The 24,807-nt window shown below is 50.2% G+C and overlaps 1 protein-coding gene across 16 annotated transcripts in view; it reads right to left on the reverse strand.

The window, feature by feature from the left end:
- Ctif (cap binding complex dependent translation initiation factor) overlaps nt 1-24,807 on the reverse strand; it is a 271,222-nt gene that overhangs the window by 213,220 nt on the left and 33,195 nt on the right. For 4 of the 16 annotated variants that reach the window (NM_001108891.2, XM_087593236.1, XM_087593240.1 and 1 more), the window contains 2 exon segments: nt 2,311-2,501; nt 4,547-4,645. In NM_001108891.2, coding sequence (NP_001102361.2) covers nt 2,311-2,490 — 180 coding nt within the window. In that variant the 5' untranslated portion in view covers nt 2,491-2,501; nt 4,547-4,645. 16 annotated transcript variants of the gene reach the window in all.

The following is a 24,807-nucleotide window of genomic DNA, read 5'->3' on the forward strand; positions in this document are numbered from 1 at the left end:
CAGCTGGAGCTAAATTAGTGGTGATTAAGAAGAAACCTTCTGGGAAGTGTTTCCTGAGAGCACAGAAAAGCTGTGTTTGTTCCACAAGCCACGGTTGTATCTCATGTTGGCAGCCAGACTTGGTAATGTGAGTCACACAGGTGGTACTGGTTTTGAAACATGAAGGGGTAGGAGCTGAGGCTTGGCACTGTGAGAGGCCAGGAGAGGTCATTGGTGAAGGTGCAGCCTCAGTGGCAGTTGAAGGCCCAGGACTGAAGGGGTCATGCAGAGAAGTTGAGGCTTGGCACCATGAAAAGAGCCTATGAGAGGCTATTTGTGAAAGTGCAGGCCAGTTGCAGCAGAAAACAACAGAGTTCATGAGATGAACAACAGCAGCAGTGGAGAACAGGCAGCTGGAGCCTAGAAGACAAGGTGTGTGCTACAAAGGACAGAGCTGGAGAAGGGACCCAAGCCCTTGGAGGAGCCCAGAAGATCATGAGTGGATCCCAGACATTGGACGGTTAGGGTGTGATTTCGCTTCTGATTGTGACTGTGCCCTGGTATTTTTCCCTCTTGAAGTAAGAAAGTATTTTAGTGGAGCTCACAGTTAAGAGACTTTGAATTGTAAAAAAGTTTGAATTTCAAAAGAGATTAGAATTTTTTAAAGGGATTGCAACTTTAATATGTAAAGACTGTGGGACTTTTAAATTTATTTAGATCTTGGAGATGAATAAGAAAGTAGGGTTGAGGCTTAATAGTGATGTTTGTGTGTCAAGTTGACAAGGGGTCAATTGTACTGGCTGGTTGTGTGTGTCAACTTGACACAAGCTGGAGTTATCACAGAGAAAGGAGCCTCAGTTGAGGAAATGCCTCCATGAGACCCGGCTGTAAGGCATTTTCTCAATTAGTGGTCAAGGTGGGAGGGCCCAGCCCATTGTGGGTGGTGCCATCCCTTGGCTGGTGGTCTTGGGTTTTATAAGAAAGTAAGCTGAGCAAGTCAAGGGGAAGCAAGTCAGTGAGTATCATCCCTCCATGGCCTCTGCATCAGCTCCTGCTTCCTGCCCTGTGTGAGTTCCAGTCCTGACTTCCTTTGGAGATGAACAGCAATGTGGAAGTGTGAGCTGAATAAACCCTTTCCTCCCCAACTTGCTTCTTGGTTCTGATGTTTTATGCAGGAATACAAAGACTAAGACATGGGAGGACTAGATTTTTCTCCTTACTTGGCAGTGAGATAGGTGGTTACATCGGCTTTTCTCAAAGGCAGGGATCTCAAATAGCTTATCCTTTACTTGAATACCCAGGTTTGAAGGGGGGCACTACAAGGGGTGTCCCTGGTATGCTACCCCTGGTCAGGAGAGAAGGTCCTTCCTCACCTCAGCATTTAGCAGCACCTATTCTTGTCTTCCTTGGCATTCCAGCTTTCCTGAGGCAGCAGGTTAATGCCATTTGACAGAAAAGACAACAACCTCTCTGGGCAGCGATGGTGCATGCCTTTAGTTCGAGCACTGGAGAGGCAGAGGTAAGTGGATCTCTGTAAGTTCTAGGCCAACCTGATCTATGGAGTGAGCTCCAGGACAGTCAAGGCTACACAGAGAAACCCTGTCTCTAAGAAAGAAGAGAAAAAGAAAACAGCCTCTGGTATTGGGGGGCTTCACACAAGGTCAAATGAGCATCTAGAAACAAATTTGGAAGCAACTCTCAGAAGAGTCTACTGGGGATGTACTATGTTGGGCAAAGATGTTATGTGGTGACAGGTTGCCATCACAGCCCACAGCTTTCCAAATAAGATCACTTCCCCTGCAAGGCCAAGTTGGGACAGGGTGACCCAGCAGAGGAGAGCACCCTGAGGTTCTTCCCTGAATGCTTCATACATCTAAGTGCATAGGCACATGGCATCTAATAGAGCAATACAGAAGACACATTTCTTAGGCTCCCAACAACTGTCTGTAGCTGAAGTTAAATCCACAGGTCACAGTTCCCCAAAGACATGCATGTGATGGGTAGCTTTGATCTCAAGAGCTGCTCTAGAATGTAAGCTTGCAGAAGACACAGACTAGTACCCAGCAAATGGTAGTGGCTAAACAATGTATGTTAAGAGACAGTGGTCTGGTTGGGTCCCAGAGGTGGGTTCAAAGGTCAAGGGTGCTCAGCAGAGGTAAAGTCTTCTTGGGTGGATCTCTGAACCTCTCTCCTCCAGGATTCTGGATGCTGTGTCAGGTAAGATCACCATACCTCAGCAGCGTGAGGAAATTGTAACACAGAGTCAGAATCAAGGTCCCTCGTATCGCGCCTTTGAGTTTGCTAAGCCCTTGGGCCTGGGCCAGTGTTCACCTGGGAGATATGGGACTGTGTCCTCTGGCTCTCGCCTTCACCCTCTGTCTTGTCCGTCAGCAGCCCCTGCACCTGGTACTCCAGCACGTAGCTGTCAATGAAGCGCTCCAGCTCCTCGATCTCCTGGGAGCGGCTGCTTCCCGCCTCAGAGGAAGCCGATGCTGCCGAGGAGTTCTCCATTCCTCCAGCTGCTGGGGAAGAGGACAGACAGACAGCCTCCGTGAGATGCTGCTGGAGGCCAGGACGATGCCCCACCTGAGAAATACTCTTCACTCTTAGAAGCAATTTGGTCTCCCAGTTGCCAGAAACGTTAGCGGGATATTGGCCAATCTTTAGCATCAAGAATATGCCGGGTCCCCACGATGATGAGAGGGAAACTGAGGCCAGAGGAGGCATGGGTAGCTTATCTAATTGTCTAGCATGCTGACTTGCGTGGTGCCTGGGTTAGCGGTCACGGCCTGGGAGAGCGCATGGTAAATCTAGACCGGCACCCGAGCCCTACTGTCTGTCAGGCTTGACTTAAAATCCTGACTTTAAATCTGCACAGAGCAAAATAGACACCACAGATAGAAACACTCTTAAGGCGGACCATCCCTTTAAGAGATGCCTCCTATAGAGACTCTTCCCCTCTGGCCACTAGACTATTGCATGTATAGCTGTGGTCTGTGGGCCTCAGGTTATCAGTAGAGTAAACTTGACGCAGTGCCACGTTTGTCTACAGAAACGGGAGTGCCTTTTACTGACAGAATGCTAAAACCTGGCAGGTTACCTATGTACCTGTGGCTGGGCCACACGTTCTGCTTCCAGAAGATGGTGAGCATCCCAGTAGCCCTCTGGCCTACTCTTGAATTCAGCCTGACGGACATGACCCATTGTATGTACCTGGGATAAGCTCTAGAGCCTTCCAACAGAATTGTCACCCTCATCTATAGGAGTACAAACCCACCACTGCCCGCTACCATCCTTTGTCCCTAATAGTCACACTTCATTCATATCTGAAAAGCCAGACCCCTCCTCCCTACCAGGGTCCCCACCCCTTCCTTGCATGGACAGGGAACTCCAGGCCTGGTGGCAAAGGATGTCAAAGCTCGTCTTATATCTCTTATATCACCTGGGGACCTGTGACCTCCAAGGAGAGTCCCATGCAACTCGAGGAACCAGCACATGTCATCAACATAACAACCCGGACTTTCTCCAGACCACCCCTTTGCAAAATGACAAAGCAGGTTTGAAGAGCAGATACAGACGCCTCACAGGCCATGTGAAGATGCTCTGGGTAAGAGAGGGGAGGCCCGAGCATTCAGTGTCGACACCGACATTCCCAAGGTCTCCTCTAGATCACCAGTGTTTGCTAATAACTGAGAATCAGTGGAGTGCTCAGTTGTGGTACGGAAGCGCTGAGACCGTGAGTGTGACCGGAGTCGGAGAGCGAGACCTGCAGGGTGGCAGGCTCCTGACTTACAGAACTGTGGGATAAGAGAAGGTACTGCTGCAAGATCCAAAGGGTGCTATAATTCTCCACACAGCAGTAGGAAGATGGTGGCGGTGGAGGGGGAGGGGCAGGGGGTTAGGTAGGGATAGGGGTGGGGGTGGTGTTGCCTGCTGATGGCCCTCTTTCAACCCGTCCTTTCCAAACTTAGTCCCTCTTCCACTTAATGGAATTCTATAGCAGAGACCTAGACACCAGCTGGGGTCTCTCCAATTTCCAGCTTAATGGCAGTCTAGCAGGCAAGGGGATCACCCAGCCATGGCTTCAGACATGACTCTGACATTTCTAATAAAAGAGATGTGAGTGGTTACTGCACCTGTGTCACAGGCTGAGGCGGCAGTTTCCTCAGCATTGACACCACCCCCCATACATGTCATCTTTGTAATATTTATGAAATTCGCATAATCGGACTACTTAGAAAAGACGGTCTCAGAGAGGCCACGTATAATGTACCCATATTCACATGGATTGGTGTGGCCGTGTCTATAGCCCCATAACCTGACCCCTCCCGCTTCTCACTTGCAGGTAGCTTGTGTGGGTCCTCAGGACATGCCTCAGTTTTCTATCCCCCTACCCTTCCTTCCACTGAGCAGGGAATTCTAGGAGTGGGATATGTAAATGTGCTTTTTACCCCTTGCCTGGGTACAGCCTCGAAGGGCACTGTGCTCAAGCTCAGGGCCTGGCCTTGTGCAGAAGGCCTGAGCTGGAGGGGACAACAGAGGAGACACCTGCTGACACAGTCCGTACCTCATGCTGTGTCCACGATTCCTCGAAGACCTCAGATCTTACCCAGAGCTTCTAGGCACATCCAAAACTGGGCCTTTGCATGAACTTGACATGGAGTCCCTGGAATGGAGAGTAGGGTTGGCCTGCTGTAGCAGCCTGTGGCCCGCTCTACTGGGCTCTCTAGGCACATGAGTCTCATGGAGATTCATGCTGTGAGGAAACTGAACATGGCAATAATCCCACCCTGGTTCACTGAGGTAAGGAAAAGAATCATGGTTCAATTGGATTCTGTGATATTTTAGTACTTAGAGGGGGGAAAAAGGACGATTCCATGGGCATTCATCTATCTGTCTATCATCTATCTATCTATCTATCTATCTATCATCTATCTATCTATCTATCTATCTATCTATCTATCTATCTATCTATCTATCTATCTATCTATCAATTCTTAGACACCTATTTATCCACAGGCTCCTTTCTGGCCCCTACGATTCCAGTTGCTGGTGGCCAATCTGCTCCCAGCACAGCTGATAGCACCTGACATCAGGTGCCACCCACTCGGGGCTGTTCAGACAGTAGACAACTGCAGGACCCACCTTGAGTCCTGAGCCCCATGACCTGGAAGTGGAAGGGTCCAGCACTCACAGGGACATCCTATACAGGAATGGAGTTCCGCCTTTGGGTCTCTGATGAGAGTATCATGGTGGCAGCTTTGTGATCATTCAGTGAGCCCGAGCAGATTGGGCCTCAGTTGTTCACAGTAGTGAGCAGAACTGTGGTAGCCCTCCCTTGCATCCTGTCTTGTCTTCTCTCCTCGGGAACATAGTTTACAGAGATACCATCCTTGTCTTCTACCGAAGTCACACCTGGGAAACTCACTCTCAAAGCAACAAAATCCCAAGCAGGTGCCAGGCAGGTCTTTTTCTCCCTGCACTCAGGCTGCAATCTCCTATACCGTGTCCATCAACCACGTGTCCGTTGTGCTTAGAATACACGCGAATATTTTTTCAAATATACAACTCAATAGCTTTAAAGATGGCCGCAGTGTTGTATGGCTACTACCCACTTCCGTTTCTGAAACTTTTCATTATCCCAAACTGAAGTCCTTCATCCACTACACACTAATACTCCATACCCCAGGTCCAGGCCTTGGTTAACCTTACCTTCCTCCTGGCTCTATGACTTACTTATTCTTGGCACTTTGCTTATGTGTAGTCATACGATATTTCTGCAATTGCTTTATTTCACAGTGCATTCAGGGTTCGATCATGCTACTACATGGCAGGACATCGTGCACGTGTATGGCTGATGAGATACTGTATTATGATAACTTTTCATGTGTATTTACTCTGGCCGTCCACTCTTCCATTAATTAGCATGTCGGTTGTCCTCACATCCGGCCGTGGAGAATCTTTTATGAACATGGATGTGCAAAAATGTTTACCCTGCTGTGTTCAATCCTTCGGGGCATGTACCTGCAGGTCTCCCCCCCAACCCCCCACATCTACAGGGCAAGAAGGATGCTCCCACCCCAGTAAGTGCTACCCTCCATTGCTTTCTCTCCTAGTTCAGCTTCTAAGTCACACTGAGGAGAAATGGGAACACCTTATGTAGCTGGGTAACAGGCTGAGCTGAGAGCCACAGAGGAGGAAGGTTCTGGTCTTCACAGAAAGGCAAAGTGAACAAAAGGGACAGGACCAGGCAAGAAGGAAAGAGAGAGAGAAGAGGGCATGGAAAAGGACCAAGGACACCCAACTCAGTCACTCAGGCACTGGACATGAAGAGATGACTGTCCTGGGAGCTGGTCTCCCCAGTGAGTCCCTGGGACTTTGTCCTGCCCCTATTCCCTGCCAAGTGATGGATGAGGAGACCCAAAAAGCCAGAAAGAGAAAAGCTCTGAAGCTGCATTTTGCTGTAAAGGCACCAAAAGGGAGGGGGACACCCTAAGGCTGAGGCAAGGATGGGGCCAAAGCAGACACAGCATGAAGTAGGAGTTGGGGCCCTTGCAATTCCCAGAGAGAGTGAAGGGCACACCTATGTCTGTCTGGGAGAAGAGACAGCCCTGGCTGTGTGCTGAGACCACATTCCAGCCAAGCCTTACTCATGCTGCAGCTATGTACGGCATGACTACTTAAGATTAGAAATTTAAAACACCCATTCCCGAATGTAAAGATACCTTCCCTACACTGCTGTCCCCTCCTTCAGACCCTCACAATCCAACCTCTTGTTTTGCCCAAATGTTGTCTGCAGCTTCCATAGAAAGCCAGCACAAAGCATAAGGGTTTCTGTTGAGGTACCCGTCTTTCCTCCTCCCTCTTGTTCTACCAGGCTCTGAGCCCAGAGGCTCACGGTACCCTCCCTCCTGCTATGGGCCTAGAGAAAAAGTTAACACATCACATCTACCCTGTGGGCCTAGAAACAATAAGATAGAGTCTCCACCCTTCATTATCCTTCCACCCACCACCTGCTCAGAGACAAAAGGCATTAGGTGCTGTAAATTTAGCCAATCCTTTTAAGAACAGAGGGCATTAGAGGCATTCCCTCCTCTCCTCCCCCTTCAGGGATGAGCTAGGTGACCTGCAGGTCAGGAGGCTTGATTGCCGGGGAAACCTGTCATTCCAGTCCCGGGGAATCCATCACTTTAGCCCCCTAACTTCCTCAAGCTCATTCCCTAACCCCTTCAGCATCTAACCCACCCAATAGAGTTGGACCTCCCACAAGAAGCTATAATGATCTCAAAGTCTACTTTCCTGGTTCAGTTGTTGGCTTGAGCAACAAATAACTTCGCTCCCCCTTGGATCCCAGGCAAGCTGCAAGGGAAGCCAGGGAAGCTGCAAGGGACCCTAGAAGTGAAAGGAGAGGGGTTGTTTGATGCTCCAGGACTCAGAAGTTGGTGTTCTCTGGTTCTGTGCTTGATCCCAAAAGGATATTAATTCTACATCAGGGAATATCCGAGTTTTGAAGGCTGGGGATCCAGCATGGACTCACTGATCTATTTTTGTTACTAACAATCATCACATCTACCCAAGACTTCGCCCCAACTTTGCCCATACCACTTCCTAGGAGACCTGGCCTGGTAATACAGAGTACCATGCCCTTGGGTTCCCTACCGACAGTTTGTTCCTGGTGACCCTGTTACACAAGTGCTGGCTGTTGTCATTACATGCCAGTTCCCAAGATCCCCTACCACACAGAGCCAGCTAGAATAGCTTCACCCAGAATACAGTTGGGATGATAGTTCTCCTTTGTGGCTTGCCAGGCAGACCTAGGCCAGTGTGATATATGGAACGCCTGTGGGAAGAGAAAGGCTGAGCTGCCTGGGAGGGAAGATGCCCATAGTTGCCCAGGGGAAGCCATGGGAACCTTTTCCCTGCCAGGCCATCTCATCTGGTCTGTTCTCTAACCCCTCACGGATGACTCTGTAGAAAATACAATTTCCCAGGCAATCAATTCTTGATCCCTATTGTCTGGTTGCTACACTCAGTGCTGGCCTGATGACTCAATATAGTCATGTGTGCCAGAGACACACAGGATGGTTCACGGGAGGCCTGTGTGAACAGAAACTTCAGGTTCCCAGCCCCAGAGAAGTGGGAGAGTTCAGAAACACAGCAGTGGAGGTGGGACTTCAAAACCAGTGACATTTACTGCAGCAGGAGGTAGGACATCTATCATCCTCTGAATGGGGACCCCTTCCCCAGCTTTACCAACCCCACTTTAACCCTTTGGTACCCTAACATTGGACAGGGTGTTATTCAGAATGTTGGTCTGTTATAAACGAATGTCTGGTGTCACAATTGCAGAATTAAAGAACGTGGAGCATTCTCATGCACTGGGCGCTTGAAGCAATATTTCTGCCTCTAGAACTTTTGTTTCACTTGCCCATGGTGATGCATTTCTGGGGGGTGGGCAGGACCAAAAGAGAAGAAGTCTAGCAGACAGGCATGGTGCTCCCCCTGCCAAACTCAATGGGCTCAGTGTCCCCACCATCTTGTTATAATAAGACCCTGACTCAGTAGAGCTAAAGTGCAAACACTGTAGCTGTTCTTCCTTGAAACAGACTCACTACATTACGTACCCCAGGTTGGTCTTGAACTCCTGATCCTCTTGACTCTGTCTCCCAAATGTTGGGATTATAGGCATGCAACAACATGTCTTCTGGGAGTCTGTGTTTCTAGTCAGCTCTCAGGGGTGACTGCTGCTGGTGGCAGATGACTGTCCTTAGACTACCCAAGATCAGAGGATCTGACCTCTTACTCCACCTATTCAGATATCCTGCCCCACCCCTGGCATAGTTGAATGGCTGGAGGCTTCATCCTGACCTTTTGGCTAGGCAGTCACAAGATGTGAGCTCTCCTCTTGTGGTTCATGCGGTGTGCAGAGAAAGCTTGCAGAGAATAGGACCTCAATGGACTGAGTTGACTATCTCCTAGGGGATCCTGGTACTATCTCCACACTGTGCTTGTCCCTAAAGTCTGAGCTACATAGCTCCAGTGGCACTATGAGAATGCAGCCTCACCCTGTATGGACAAAGGGATCAAAACATTCAGGTATAACCACTTGCCAGAGGATGCCTCTCGCTATAGTCAGCCTAGACACTCACAATTCTCCCATCTGAATCAGCTCCCCTCTCCTGGTGATGGCCAGCCTTTGTGACCGCCCAAGTGTAGATCTGGGGTACCATCATTAGCACCGAGTGGGAATGAGAGGATGGGGAACATTCAATAGGAGATTACTCTAAGTCATCCTACATGTAGCCCTACTCTGTGAGCCAACTCTGGACAGAACCCCTCTTGCTTCCTGGTCCATCCTGAAAGCAGCTTCAGGGTGACTAGGAGCAGGGCTGGTTCCCATGAGAAGGCAGGGCACAGGGCCAAACACAGGGACTGTGCTGTAGCCTCTGAGGGTAGCTGGTCTGTGCCGCTGCCATCAGTCCTGGAAGGTCTAGGTAGAGAGGAGCTAGGAGAGAGGTGTTAGGTGAGCTGTCATGGCATTCTCCTTCCAGTCCGGGCCTCTGTGTGTTTCTCAAGAGCGACATCAGAGCAAGAGCTGGATCCAGGACAACTGAGGCAGGGGACTGCACTCTGGCAGGCTCTGGAGGTACAGTCCCTGTATCATTTCTGAATATCCCTACTATCCATATAGGTCTGCCTTCACTTCAAATTCTCAAGGACCACAGGGGCCTCCACTTGCCTCTGACATTGACCACCTCCCTTGGCTCAAAGCGCACGGTGCCTCTGACACCTTCTTATCCTCCCCGATCCTGTTACTCTGCCCTGGGCTGTTCTTGAAATATTTATGGGTCTTTATCTTGCCTTGACAAGACAGCAAGGTCTTTGAGGTGATGCTGTATTTTATACCTGTCTCCATCCCAAGTTCAGGCCTCCCACATGCCCTAGCGTGAGCTTCCGGACCAGCTTTCTTAGCTCTCCTGCCCACAGCCAGTGAGACCCAGTTCTCCCCAGTCCCCTCCAGCTCCTATTATGTCAAACACAGGATGCTGGGATCCTCTTATCCAATATCTCCCCACCAATCCACAGCTTGACTTCTTCCTATAATGGTCTGGAGCTTCCTTAGGACAATCTATTACAACTAAGGAGTCCTGGACACTTGTTAGCACTGTGCCCTACATGTGCTGGGGGACATGGAGGTGAGGTACAACTGACCAAGGCTGTGTAGGGTCACTAGCTAGTCAAGTGAACCACATTCTTGGTTGGAGTCAGTTTCCTCACTTCCTCTGCTCTCAAGATGGGAAAATATGAAGGGTATGGGTTCTGATCGTGCCACTGGCTAGCTCAATGACTACTGCACACATAACTCTGGGCTCTCCCCAGCCTGCCACACTGTAAATCACGCTGATGAACATATACCTCATAGGGAGCTGGAAGCATGAAGCACAGTGGTGCACGGGAGAGAGGCTCAGCACACCTAGCAAGCCCTCGTTTATCCCTGGACCTCGCGGCCATCTCCGCTCTCCCTCACTCAGCTTCTGCACTTTCTCTTGCCTCTGCCTCTTTGAACTACACACCCTTGTGTCTGGGGAATGTTTCCAGGAACACCTCCTCCCTGAAGCTCTCCTTGGCTATTGCTGCCAGCGAGCGCTCCTTAAGGTCTCACAATCTTAAGTTCCCCATGCCGTGACTGAGCCTTAAGTCCGAGTCTCTCCCGGGTTACAAGTCTGGGGTGCCCTCAGTCCTGCCATGCTGCAGAGACTCAAGAGGACCCAGTCTCTTTTCTCCCTGAGCTCCAGATAGATGGCTAGGACCCACCACTGGCTCTCCTCAAAAGCCTCTGGGTTTACTCTCTAAGAAAAAGTACTACCCAAGAGCAGTGTTAGGAAGGGGAAGGGAGACCAAATGTGTCCTGCTGTGAACCCAGCAGGGCACTTCAGGTTAAGGCCTGAAAGCTCTGAGTGTAGTAGGCCCAACACCCTGGCCCTCCTCAAGTAACACTCCCTCTCCAGTGTCCTTCCTGGGGTAACCACAGCCCCCAGCCAACTCTCTTTGTCTCTGCAACATCGTCTTGAACCACAGCCCAGTGGAGCCGTGGTGGAACCCCTGGGTCTCAGTGGGGCTACAATACATAGGAGGGCCAGCTGGTCTTTGGCATCTAGAGACCATACTGAAGGCAGAGCCAAGAACAGTGCCCATTTCCCTTTCCTCAAGCTGGACCCTCGGCTCACGGTTGCTCTTGAACCAGCTTTTCAGGGGTTTACTGGGTCCACTGGTCTCTGCACAGGTACACATTGGTTTTTGTTTTCTATTGCTGTGATAAACACCTTGACCACAGCAGCTTCTAGAAGGAAGGGCTCATTGGGGCTGGCTGTTCCAGAGGGGAGAGAACTCATCACCGTGAGGAACAAGTATCAAGCATGGCAGCTGGAGATGCTGGACAAAGAGGAGAGCTCACGTGGGGAACTGAAGCAGGACGCAAAGTGAGCGAACCAGAAATTGTGAGGTTTTGTTGTTTTTTTGTTTGTTTGTTTGTTTGCCTTTTCTCTCTCTCAAAACCCTCCTCCGATCCTACACTCCCTCAGCCTTCCCAAACAGCTCTTCCAGTCGGGGGCCAAGGTATCATATGCTGGAGGCTATGGGGAACATCCTCACTTAAACCACTGCACACGTACCACCCCTCAGATGACAAATTCATCCTGGACACAGGCACAGTCACAAAATAGAGTCGTCTGCAGCTCCAAGCCACTCATGGGCTGTGATGTGTTTTATCTGGCTGAGTGCTTTAAAAGTATTTGAATATTTGCAAATCAAAAGATCTCGTGCAAATGTCCAGATTTGTGGCTTTTCAGAAGTCAACTCTGAAGCCAGTCAGTCAGCTCTGGCCCCCCCCTTTCCATACTTTTAACAGTCAGCTGGTGTGAAGGAGCACTGGTCCACTCAGACCACCATCAACCTACAGCTTCCTTAGACCCAGGACCCCTTTGTTACCTCCCCATCTCTCACAATCATCACCACAGGGCTCCCCTCAACCATATGTTGTGTGCCTGGATCTCCAGGTATCCAAGCATGACAGCCTCCAGTGAGAGAGTTAAAAAAGGGGGTCACCTATGAATTTGAAAATGAGTGTGTCCCTAAGAACTTGGAAATAAATCTAGAACAAGTCGGATGTGACACCCCCCCTCCCACCAATCTATACAGAAATACACAGAAAACTCATTGCCCAGAGAAGAAAGTAGATGGCCTTTTTTTTTTTTTTTTTTTTTTTCTTCACAGGGTGACTGGAAGAGCTGTCACTCGGAGGCACTGGGCTGGCTTGGTCAGAAGAAAGCTACCATGGAAGGCAGTCCGCTCAAGTTCTGTCCTGGGACAGGATGCTTGCTACTTCCAGGTATCTGAAAGAATATCCAGGGGTGTCCCCCGCAAATTCTCCTTCATGCCCCCCAGCTCAGCACTGCTGAGTGGGCTTTGCAGCTAGCTGGCTCTAGAGAAACCAGAAGCTAACATATCCCTCCCCTTGGCCACTGGGAGCCAGAGCTGAGCTCGCAGATATATAGTTCATCTCTGGGAGTGCGCTGCTGGGTTTCCAGAAAACGGGAACCAGCCAGCAGGGAACTGATGCTCTTTCTCCATGGTAGCAGTGGGCAGGTTGCTAATGGGCAGAGAGAGAGAGAGACCTGGAGTCACAACACTGGAGAAGCAGCTCAGACAGCTCAGCTGGAGGCCAGCCTCTCTTCTGGGTAGCTTGTATGTATCTTATACAACGTCCAGACCCGCTGGACAACTGAGGGCATCCCACGCCCAATCCATCCCCAGTGATGCCATGACGCTTCCTGAATTCTCTGTGAGTCCTGAAGAGATAATGCAGCAGGAACCTTGGATCCTGGATCCCTAAACTGACCTCTAGGCTGAGAGCCAGCACCCTCCTGGTGCCTCTAGAACGCCCACCCACACAGCTGGCCTTTGAAAGCAAGTCCTCAATATTGTGTCCGTCAAAAGACTGCTGGTTTCCAAGCTATTTCTCCTCTATAAGACCGTAAACTTCAAATAAACTCATAAATGCTCCTGCAATGTGGAACGTAATAAACAGCAATTTACAGAGCGTTTGCCTTAGGCCAGACCCTCTGTGACAATCATCATGTGCAAGGCAAGCACCATAACACAGAAACCACTTTTGTCCCCACTGTGCGAACAAGGTAAGCGAGGCAGGTAGAGATCGGCCGAAGACCACTTGGTTCATAAGAGGCTGAGTCGGAACAGAAACCCATACAGAATTGCTCCAAAATGTGACTATTCTAACCAGAAACGAGGGACCCAGAGCACCGTGTGTTGTCCACTTTGTCCCTTGCTTGGTAGCCTAGAACTGTAGCTATACACCCCCTCACCGCTCCTCCAACCCCCGCCCCCCACCACCCTTGACAGGACCCGAAGCACTAGTGTCAAGGGTAGATCTTAGTTCAATAAGTTGACTCTCCTACAGGCAGGGCTAGAACCTGAAGGATGGTCTCCTCCCAACCAGAACACATCTGCCCAGCATTGAGACCAGCGCCTGTAGGAGCACTATCTGCTGGCCAGGAGTGAGGAAGTGACTCTCCGATTTCAGCAAGATTCGCCCTCTCCCCAGGGATGTGCCTGTGTAGGAAATGTCATTGATATGGGACAAGCTGCCCTGGGATTGATGCCACAGGAAGCCACTTGGACTGGTCAGGAAGCTCAGTGGAAAGGAGAGAATCAGTTACTGTGTAAAAAGAGAAGGGTAGATTTGTCCTCCTTGTCTGGCACCATCTAGGGGAGAGGGTGGACGGCCAGGAAAGTGTTCCACTGCCTGGGGTGCAGTGACAAGTTATGACTAGACTTGGAGACACTGCGCTGTTAAAACTCAAAGGAGTTCTTGGCTCTGGCCCTGCCTGTAAACATGCCACTGCGTCATGGTCTGCTGGTTAGCATCTAGACCCCAGGCTACCCCGGAGAATGGAGACATGGGTCTGTCCTTCAGAGTGGCAAGGAGAAGCTATAGGGTCAAGAACATGGCACCAAGTCCTGTCTAGAGGTCTGGGATACTTGGCTAAGTCCCGAATGGTATAACCAGAGATTCCTGTGTGGCCCTCTGTAAGTTCTGCCCTCAGTCTTCCTATGAAAGTTGTCCTTATAAAAAGGGACACTGAGGCAGACTGCATACAGAGAAGCCATGTTCAGAGGAAGGCAGACAGGCGACATCGGAAGGCAGAGGACAACCAGGCATGGCAGCTGGACCGTCCCTGTGACCCTGACTCGAGAGGGCAGTGGCAGGAGGATCCTGGGTTCCAGGCCAGGCTGAGGTACACAGTGAGACCCTGCTTAAAACAAAGCAGGTCTTAAGCTCATCTCATGGTGTGCTACTGGAGCCTAGGACCTAATCGCTCACTCAGCCAACCGCTGGCCAGGTGAGGAAGAGCCCCAAAGGGCAGGGGAAGTCTCCTCCACTGTCCACAGAAAACAAAGTACACCAAGTTTGCCATCAAAGCACCAGAAGCTAAGGAGACTGTGGTGCGGACTCCTACCCACACGGCCAGAAGGATCCAGCTCTGCCCACATTGGACCTCTGTCACCAAGAAACCATAAGTGATGGTTGTGTAAGCTGAATGTTGTCCTTTGTTTCAGCAATTCCAGCAAACAAACACCATCTGTGCACAACACACACACATGCACATTCTGACCATGGTGATAATTCCTATGTAGCCAAAACAGGCACCGAATCAGAAATCAACCTTGCGAGCTATACACAGGTACATCAGTGCCTTCTTTGGGCAGGTGTCCTGTGTCCTGTGTCCTTATTTAGGAAGTAGAGTTGGTGCTAACCACACTTGGTCCTTCTTGGATTCACACGAAGTTCTTAAGCTCATCTCATGGTGTGCTACTGGAGCCTAGAACCTAATCGCTCACACAGCCAACTGCTGGCCAGGTGAGGAAGAGCCCCAAAGGGCAGGGGAAGTCTCCTCCACTGTCCACAGAAAACAAGCCCATACAGGGGCTCAGGTAAAACCCACCTCAGATGGGCAAAAGTATAGCAATCTATGTGGACCTGTGGGTTCCAGCTCCACCCATCAGGCCAAGAAATATTTCTATGTGATGAGAGTGGGTCAGAGCCTGGCTGATGGAGGAGGCAGGTAGAAAGGAATAGTCCAGAATGCGAGAGGGCTCATTTCACAATTTTCAGGCCTGACTCGGTTAGCTACCTGCCACATAACTGCAGCAGACGGCCACGCTGCAACCTCTGTCCACTACAGCCAGGCCAGTTGACAGTTCCCAAGAGTAGCAATGTGGGACACAGTCTCCAAATGTGGCATCTTAGGTCAGCAGTTCAGCTATGGAAGTTATAGGGCCCGGGCAAGAAAATAAAAGCCTTTCTTGTTCAAACTAAGGACTTTGAACTGAACTTCATGCCCTGTGTGCACGCAAGCCCAGGCGTGCATATGTGGTGTGTCTGTTGGTTTAAGTTTGTATATATGTGTGAATGTGTGTGGATGTGAATATATGTGTGGATGCCTGTTTGTATATGTGTTGTATGTGGGGTGTGTGTGTGTGTGTGTGTGTGTGTGTGTGTGTGTGTGTAGCAATACAAGGTGACTCCCTAAGACTGCCTGGGTTCTCTAGCTTAGCACACAGTTCAGGAAGGGAGGGCAGGTGTATCTGGTTAGAAGATAGCAGGGAGCCTTTGACACAGCACATATGTACTTCTGAGCCATATCAAATGATTGGTAGGAAATGGTGGTTTCTAGAAGCTTCTGCTATAGGGTACTTAACTAAATATCAGATATTCAGAAAGAAAAACAACTGAGTATGCTGTTAGCTATAGTAGGCCTGGGCACACCATAGACTGAAGTCCACCTTTGGTCCCCTCACCTCTGCTGATCACCCTAATTGTACGATCTTTCGCTACCTGGACAAACATTTTTATTTTTGACCTCCTTCAGTTGCAGAACATGGAAATAAATCTAGGCTATATTTTAACTTATGCCTGAGTGGTTAATAGTATACTTCTGGCAACATGTTAAGAAAATACTAATACCAAAAAACGTGATGCCAAGAACCAAGGAAACTTTGCCTGGCTTCACCCGAGTCCTTCCCAGTGTACTGTAAACTGGCCCTGTTCTTCAGTCTTCCGGGGACTCCTGCGGCTGTGCTGATTCCCTGCTCACTATTCATGGGTTCCCGTACACTTCTGCCCGTGGCGTACTGACGCAAGAAACCTCCTCCAGAACTCCTTCAGAGCTGAGAACTTCCAGCTTCCGTCACACACAATGTCAGCCTCTCTGGCCACTCAGAATTCCCAGGATGGGAGAGACAGCTAAGAGCTTCGGGGAGGTCATCTGTGACTATAGCCCACTCCTCTGGGGGACAGGTCCTAGGCTGGGGCTCAGAGGGGTCAGCCAGTCGGGCTGTGGCCCCATTGGCTTTAGGACTACTCAGAACCCTGGGGTCACCACTGCCTGATCTATAGCAGTAAGCCATCAGATCAAGAGTAGACCCAGAGGGGTTGGGGATTTAGCTCAGTGGTAGAGTGCTTGCCTAGGAAGCGCAAGGCCCTGGGTTCGGTCCCCAGCTCCGAAAAAAAAGAACCAAAAAAAAAAAAAAAAAAAAAAAAGAGTAGACCCAGGGAGCTGGTGCTTTCCCTAACCTTGGGGCCCAGAGCCAAGCAAGTGTGTGAGCAGAGGCTTGGGCTCTGCTGTGTTGACAGCTTCATCAGGCCGGCGTACACCTGCTAATCGCCTTCCTCAGCACCTCACGCCCTTCCCATTCCTCCAACAGTCATGGTGATGAGAACTACCAGTCACACAGGCAGGAGGCCCAGGCCCTGGTCCTTCTGATCTTCAGCTATACTGATTGGTCACTCTCACTTGAGGCTCAGGACTTGCTTCTGGTCCATGTGGACACAGAACTCGGGAATAATTTCCAAATCATCCCAGGGAATTTGCTGCCTGGCAGCTGGAGGGCTTTATGGCAGTTTGTTCACTGGCACCTAGGCTAACTGGGGCAAGAATGAGTGTAGCTCTTAAAGCCCACACTGGGGAGGATCACCATAGGAATCCAGAGGGAGCACCGAATCCAGAGGGAGCTCCGAATCCAGAGGGAGCACTGACCAACTGCCTTCCTCCCTGACTTCACATGGGGGAGCAAACAAAGTAATGAGTACCAGGCATCAATTGCAAAGTAGCATCCTTTAAACTGTCTGCCCTCATTCTATGGCTACTGGCCAGGCTCCCCCGGGAAGAGCTTGGCACTCACACTGTGGTGTAAATGACTAAGACACGTTTCAACACGGGAGGCAAAGGATAAAGACTGGCACTGGCCATTGTCAGCCTGAAGGTGGTGCAGGAAGGAGTCAGGACAACTGGGACGGAGTTCTGTCTTTTCCAGTGTGGGTGCTGCCAGGGTGTTCTTCTAGGTTAGGGCTGAGGCCTGGAAGAGCCTTGTACTCATGATAACATGGATACCTGGCACCGTGGTTCCGAGGGAAGCCAGAGACTTGGTGTCTAGAGACTTAGATCTAAGGGCTCTACTATGAGTTAACTGTGACCTCGGACAAGCTGCAGCTTTAAGCTACCCTGGTTTCCATCTCTGCAAGATGGGAAGCCTGGATACTCCCAGACCCCTTTGCAGTTCTAACTCCGAGCCATCAGTTCCCTTCTCTCCTACCCCATGATCAGTAGATGGACAGGATATGGGCGGTAGGCTCCAGTTAGGCCTCATGCCCTGGCTATGCAGCAGGCTGTCCTGGCTGGGGGCCAGAGCTCTATCATTTCTGGTTATGCTCTGACATCATCACAGGAAGAGTAGATTCCAGGCTAAATATGGAGCTCCAGACCCAAGCTTCTCCCACCTGCAGGCCTGGGCCCAAACCTCTGCGGCTGTTGACCGACCACAACGCTGCCTTCCAGCAACTCCAAATGCTGATTCAGAAACTCTATGTACAGCCAAAAGCCAGGCGGGTCAGGAGGGCCAGAGCAACAAAGAACTTCCAGAGGCATCACAATCCAGTAGTGCGAGGCACTCCCCTCTAACAAAACGGGCACGGGGCTGGCAGCTCAACAGCACAGAAGAGAAGAAACGGCAGAGCCTCGGACACGACCACAAGGGAACAGGCACGATCTTAAGTTGGGAAAGTCGCCTCTGTGAGGCAGAGCATGCAGGGTGAGATATGAGATTCCACTCTTTAAAGAAGACCACGCAACTTTGAACCTGTGAACTTCCTGCCCAGACAATAGAGAAGCACCCCAGTGCAGTGCTGGGAATACGGAAGTGAGTTGGGTCAGAGTTTCCAATCTATGGGCTTAGTCTATCTAGCCCAGGGGACATGGCATGAGCCCCATTCCCCTCATTCCCACTCTTGTCACAAATGCAATGCCATCCACCATGCTGCCTTCGGCTCACCTCCGTCCCCCAAAGATCTACTTGAGCCTTGGCTGCAGGGGGACCTGATTTGATAGGGTCACCCTGGCTTAGGGCAGGCCTGAGAAGAGGAGAATGTAGATAGGAATGCATAGAGAAAGGCTCACGGGAAGGTGGGAGTGAAGAAAAGAGATGCATCTTCACCAGTAGAATGCAGCCCCAGAGCATTGTGGGAAGTTGAGGAGGTGGGGTGTGCACATAGGACGTCAGTGGGAGAAACAGTGCCATACTGTAGTCCAGGGACGGCAGGAACAGGAAGAGATAAAGCAAATTGATCTTGGCAAGCCGGTTTTCTCCACCAGTTAAGAGAGGGGCAGGAATAGTAGGAGAAGAGATGGTGGCTATGGAGAGATTCCCTCACAGGGCATCTTCCGGCTTTAAATCTGAAACAAAGGTTGGTCTGGAGACTGTGGAGTCAACCCACTCAGAAAGAGGATACTGCCTGAGGCCAGGGAGAGGCACTAAAAGCTACCCAGGCAGAAGGAGGGGACCAAGGAAAGAGAAGGGGCAGAGAAGCAAAGCCAGGGGAGGCTGTAGGAGGGTGGTGGTTAAGAGTTGCTCGATTGCAGGAGGTTTAAAAACAAGAAACAAAAAAAAACCCATAATGCGTGCCCCAGCATGGGTTTAAGAGTTGACAGGTGACATCAGTCACCCAGCAGGGAATGCTGACTGGAATCACGAACTGGATTTAGGAGCTCTACTCTGGTATGACTGAGGTGCAGCTGTCCTGAGGTGGTGGTGAGAGCGCCAGAGCCCAGGAACAGGGCAGCTGAGGAAAACGCTGGGCCTAGGACTGCCAAAGTCCCAAGCATTGACAGGCCCAGAACAGGCCCCAGGAGAGCACAGTGACCACAAAGATCTGGGAGAGGAGGGGGATGTGGTGTGTCTTAGTTAGGATTTCTGTGATGAAACGCTGTGACCAAAAGCAAGTTGGGAAGGAGAGGGTTTATCCTCCTTACACAGTCCCTTATAAGTCAGGGCAGGAGCTCACACAGGGAAGGATCCTGGAGGCAGGTGCTGGTGCAGAGGCCATGGAGGAGCGCTGCTTACTGGCTTGCTCAGCCTGCTTTCTTATGGAACCCAAGACCACCAGCCCAGGGATGGCATCAGTCATAATGGGAGGGGCTTCCCGTATCAATCACTATTTAAGAAAATGTTCTACATGCTGGCCCACAGCTCCATCCTCCGGGAGCATTTTCTGTACTGAGGCTCCTTCCTCTCTGATGATGACTCTAGCTTGTGTTAACTTGACTAACATTAGCCAGCCCATTGCGAGTAGGGCCAGAAGCAGCTAGAGTCAGAGGGTGCCTCATGAGAAGGCCACCAGGAGGTTGGGCAAAGCGTAATGCCACAAACATGGCGCTTAGGAAGCTGCCTGTAATAAGACCTCTGATGAGGACGACATCCTGGAAGCCTTGTTCAGTTCTGAGCCTCCTGGAAGAGAAACTCCATAGTCATTAAGAGGCAGAACTGAGAAGGTGGGAGGGGCAAGAGGTGGGAGGGGGCAAGAGACTCTATCAGCTTAACACCACCAATGGCGTCCACGCCTTCTCACCTTCTCGCAGCTGCTACTCAGGGCTGCAGAGGTGCTCTCCGGTGAAATGTGGAACTGGGGGTTGTTCATGTTGACACATTCCTGTTTTTAGGCTCACTTTTAAGTATCATCCACGTACAAGACTTGAGAGAGGGAGGTTTGAAAACAAAAGATGGCAAAGAAAAGCCAAACAGTCTTAAATATAATGTTTGTGAAAAAAATATATATAGCAAAAGCTTAGATTTGCTGCTATTTCAAGCCAAGGATGATTTAGGTCACAGCTTCTTCTTTTGCTAGGAAGTCAGGTGGACAGCCAAAGGCAGGTCATTCATTAATGACATGGCCAGGACCAGAAGCCACGCCTCCTAAAGTACCCCAGCTCCTGCTGCTACCACACGCTCAGGTGCAAGTCAAATTGAGGTCAACAACCACAGAACCCATCCTAACCCCACAGAAAGGATTGGGAGGCTCCGCTGTTACAAGCTGTGCCATCAGTGGCTTGGGCTTATGGTTTTGCTCCGTTCTACAGACTAACAGATGTCTACGTCCACGTGGTGGTGCTATGACTTACATCTGGAAAGGTCTCCAAAGGCCACAGGGTTGGTGCTTTGAGGAAAATGGTGGGAAATCTAGGCGAGAGGGCATAGTGGGGGTTGTTGGGGCCTTGGGTCACTTGAGAGGGAACATGAGGTGCTGGCCTCTTCACTCTCTCTTTGCATCAGGAATTATTTTCTCACACGTCCCACCGTGACACGGCAGCCTCACTGGATACTCAAAAGCAACAGGGCTAACCGACTACAGATTAAAGCCTCCAAAACTGCCAGCCAAATAACTTAAAAAAAAAAAAAACATGGATTATCTCAGGCATGTGCTACAGTAACAGAGAGCCAACTAGCACGGGTCATGTGCTAGCTGTGTGGGCCGAAAGGGCATTCGGCCACGTTTGGGGGCTGCTAAGGGAGGCGGGCAAACTGAACCCTGCCACACACCACCTGCTGCCTCTTACATTGGAAATGAAGTTGTGTCTGCTGGACCTGCCATCTTCCCTACCCACAGTGGCCTGCTTCACTCTGAAGTTAATTCGTCCCAAGCCTCAGATGCCAGAGTGAGATGATTTTGTTTGTTTGTTTTTTCTAAACTGCAAAGGAAAGGCTTAAGCTTGGGATAAAGACTCTAACTAAAATAAAGGGGGCAATTTACATAAATATTTTCATAAAAGGGTAAAAGAACATAAAAAGTAAATCTGCAGAGAGGAACGGTTTAGAGCAAGCTGGCCAGTCACCAAAGAACTGGAGCAGGAAACGGTGCTATCTTTTCACCCTTATCACCTCTGGATGACCAGAACCTGGGAGGACACCGGAAGAAGAAAACACATTTTTCTCTTTGGAACGGGAGTGAAAGCAGGCTGAGCAGCCTGTCTTCTGCATGGCCGAGTGGAACAACTATTCAGCCTACCCCAACCTGGGCGAACACGCCTGGCCAACTGTCTCCAAGTTGCCCCAGGACAGGTGTTGGCTGACTCCTGACTTTTCAGAGAAGCCGCTGACACATTGTAGAGATCCGAGGCAAAGGGCACTGACTTTCTGACTCAACTGTGCAGAGCTGTGTCAGTGACAGAGGAAAGGGAAGTAAAGGAAATTGTGTGAGCCTGTTAAAGGGCAGCCGCAGGCAGAAGAATTCTCGCTGACCACCACAGAGCCATTAGGAACCTTGGCAGGCCAGCTGCTAGGTCGCTGTGAGCTAAAGTGCCACCTGCGAGGTGAGACAAGTAATCCTGCCCCTTGGCACTGTGGCACAACCTCAGTGGTCACATCTCTAGGATGGCACAGTCCCAACTAAGGATGGGACAATAGTCCCACGGGCCCCTGTCCACACTTTGTGTTAGTATAGACCCCTCCCCAACCAAAGAGAGCTTGGGGAATGGGCACCTGCCCAAGTCTGAAGGGGCAGAGGTCTGGTGTGACTCATAGCAGCTCTTTCCATTGAGGTTATGATGTCTAGGCTGTGTCCCCTGCTCCAACTCAGTCACACATGAAGCTTTGAGTCCCTGGAATGACTTCCAATGTCACACACTAGCATCTTTGCAAACTCCTTGAGGTCAAGACAGGCTAGGAGCAAGACAGCATTACTTCAGAGATGCAGGGTCAGAGTGAAGCCCGGGCTCAGCCAGCTCCTTCCTTAAGGTAGAGTTTTTATCTCCATCTTTAAAATGGTGTCTGTGTTCCGTTTCCACACCACAGTCAGCCTCTACACAGAGTCTTCCAGGCAATCTTCCACAAGTGTAGACACTCTAAAATACTTTCTGTCCAGGGGCTTGGTCTGCCCTAGCCTGTAAAGTTCTCTGGGTCTGGGACTTTGGGCACCAGATAATTTCTCCCACTTCCCTCCACAGGCTCCGGACTACAGAACACAGCCATATAGGGCCACAGGAAGTGAGTTCCACCTCAACAGGACTCTGTCTACAGCAGCCTTTCAGACCCACGGTGCCCTCCAGGTATGGAGTCAAGCTTTATTTTTATTTCCTCAGTGGTGACTGAGGTCCAAAGCACTTGCCCGAATCCCCCAGGCCATGCACACACACTCCCTGCATTTTAGCCTATGTAGATGTTATTTCAGAGAAGTCTGGTTGATACAGATTGGATTCCATAAACATAGTGCGATCTGCAAACAAAATCACACAGAGCATCAGTGTAGGATGATGTCATTATGCAGGTGAAGGCAAACACAAGATAAAACGAGGCCTGCCACTGGACGAGAAGGAAGGGAGGCGGGAACAGAGATTTTGGAAGGAGAGGGAGGAACAGACAAGGGAGAAGCAACATGGAGGCAGATACAACCGATCCTCGCCATGCATCCCTACATAGATACAGGTTGTTATGAATACTTCTTAAGAGATGGATTTCTATAGGTCAATTTATCTTATCTAGGTGGGCGGTTTATATCTTTATCAATTGGCTGTGAGTTTATTGTATGGATGTATTATGGATTGAGAATTTAATGTATAAATCTGATTGATAAATTACAGTTTACTGATTTCACTGGGTAGTTGGGAATTTATACATCAACTACCAGGGTGCGATTGTTGGGAGTGTGGGCAGAGTCCATGGTAGGGAGCCGTGATAGGCCAGCCCATGCTGAACTTCCTGAGCCCTGATTTTACTGGATGGCTCAAACCAGAGAGTTGGAGGCTAGCAGAGAGCCTCTGGGAGAGATACTAACCAGAGACAAATGATGGTTAGTTCCATATGGTCCCTCAGGTGCCAGAACTAACTCCAGGAACCAGAGTGGCAAGATGCCATGCTGGAACAGCCCGAGGACCACCGGGGTCAGAGAGTACTGGGGACAGAGTGGAGCCGCTGAGATAAAAGTACCCTGCAGTGCCACAAGGCCTCACGGGTGCCAACGCTACCTCGGGATAAAAAGTTAGGCGTTTTTTAATGTTTACCACAACACATCAGAGACTGTCAGAAATGAGGGATCTGGGGGAGAACCCTGGTACCACAGGAGACCTACAGTGAAATCAGTAAGTGCTGGGTCACTGTGGACAGACCTGGGCTGGTCACTGGCCTCTCTGGGTATTGCTATCCTTACCCATAAACGTACCAGAAATGTGCATTCACCAGGAAGTAAACTTAGGAAAGCTATAGGCTGGGCTCTTGGTAGCCGTTGTACTACACATGCCTAAGTTACCGGAACCTACATTTTGGTGAGGTCCCTGGCTGACAGCAATGGTCAGGACCCAGACCAATATTTAGTAACTATGGCAATGTGTTCTAGCCTGCAATGTTAACAGTGCTTGGTTCCACACAGGAAGAACAACACGCAGCTGGGAGAACAGCATATGGACAGGACAGGACAGGGTGAGAGAGACATGTTGGCTTAGACTCTCTCCAATTAGAGCCTAAATCCAGCCTTGCATCCCCAAAGTGTGGCCATATATATATTTGTGCAGCTTGTGTATGGCTCAGGACATATTGTTAAGCCTGTGTCCTTGTGCAACCACCTTGACTAGGGTAGGGGGGCACAGGAAAAGGCTGTTTTCTTCTAAATCCATCCACTATGGCAAAGGGTGCCTTCTCAAAGTTCTGGGGTGGGGGCGGGGGACCCAACAGACTAGGAAATCCTTGAGTTCTTTCTACAAAGCATGTGGTTTCAGCCGGGGCTCGCAATGCATTAGGGAAGGGGGGAGATTTAGCATGCAAAGTGCTCCTTGTCTACCTCTTACCGTCACCCCTCAACATCATCTCTAGGCTCCCTGTAACTTGCTTACCTAGGCATCACATGTCTTCCTGCCCCTCCAGGCCTGGGTCAAGCCATGCTGCCTACCCAGCCTCTCACTGTTCAGCTATCCCTCATTAACATTGTCTACAAGACTGCCCAGCTTCCGGATGGACGGGTCCTCCCTCCATTCGATGGGCTGTGGGGGGCAGATAGGGATGAATCAGGCGTATTTCCAGCCTCCAGACCTGCTGACCTTGTTTGAAGATGATTAAAACACTAATTACAATACAGCGTGAGTAAGTAAGGCATGTGCAGCAGAGGGCATGCTGTCTGTTAATTACAAGCCTACTATGGTGCTCTCTAAAAATAGTGCAGCTCCCTCCCCTGCCAGTCTAGAGACCTGAGAATAATGCAAGCCAAACTCGTGCTCTCCTGGGTCCGTTGCACATTTCCACATAGATCAGAGACCTAAACACCTCACGGTGCAAATGGAGCAACCAGGGCTGACCCTGCAGTTGGACTCTGTCTCACCCTTTAGGAGGCCTGAGAATCTCTCAGGGTCACTACCCAAGCCCAGGGTCAGGTGGCAATGGGATCCCACCGAAGGTGCTTAGGGGAGAGCCATGTTGTCCCTTGAGGGTTAGCAT

The sequence above is a fragment of the Rattus norvegicus genome, chromosome 18 (assembly GCF_021556685.1).
Source record: "Rattus norvegicus strain SHRSP/BbbUtx chromosome 18, alternate assembly SHRSP_T2T, whole genome shotgun sequence".
Classification (NCBI taxonomy): domain Eukaryota; kingdom Metazoa; phylum Chordata; class Mammalia; order Rodentia; family Muridae; genus Rattus; species Rattus norvegicus.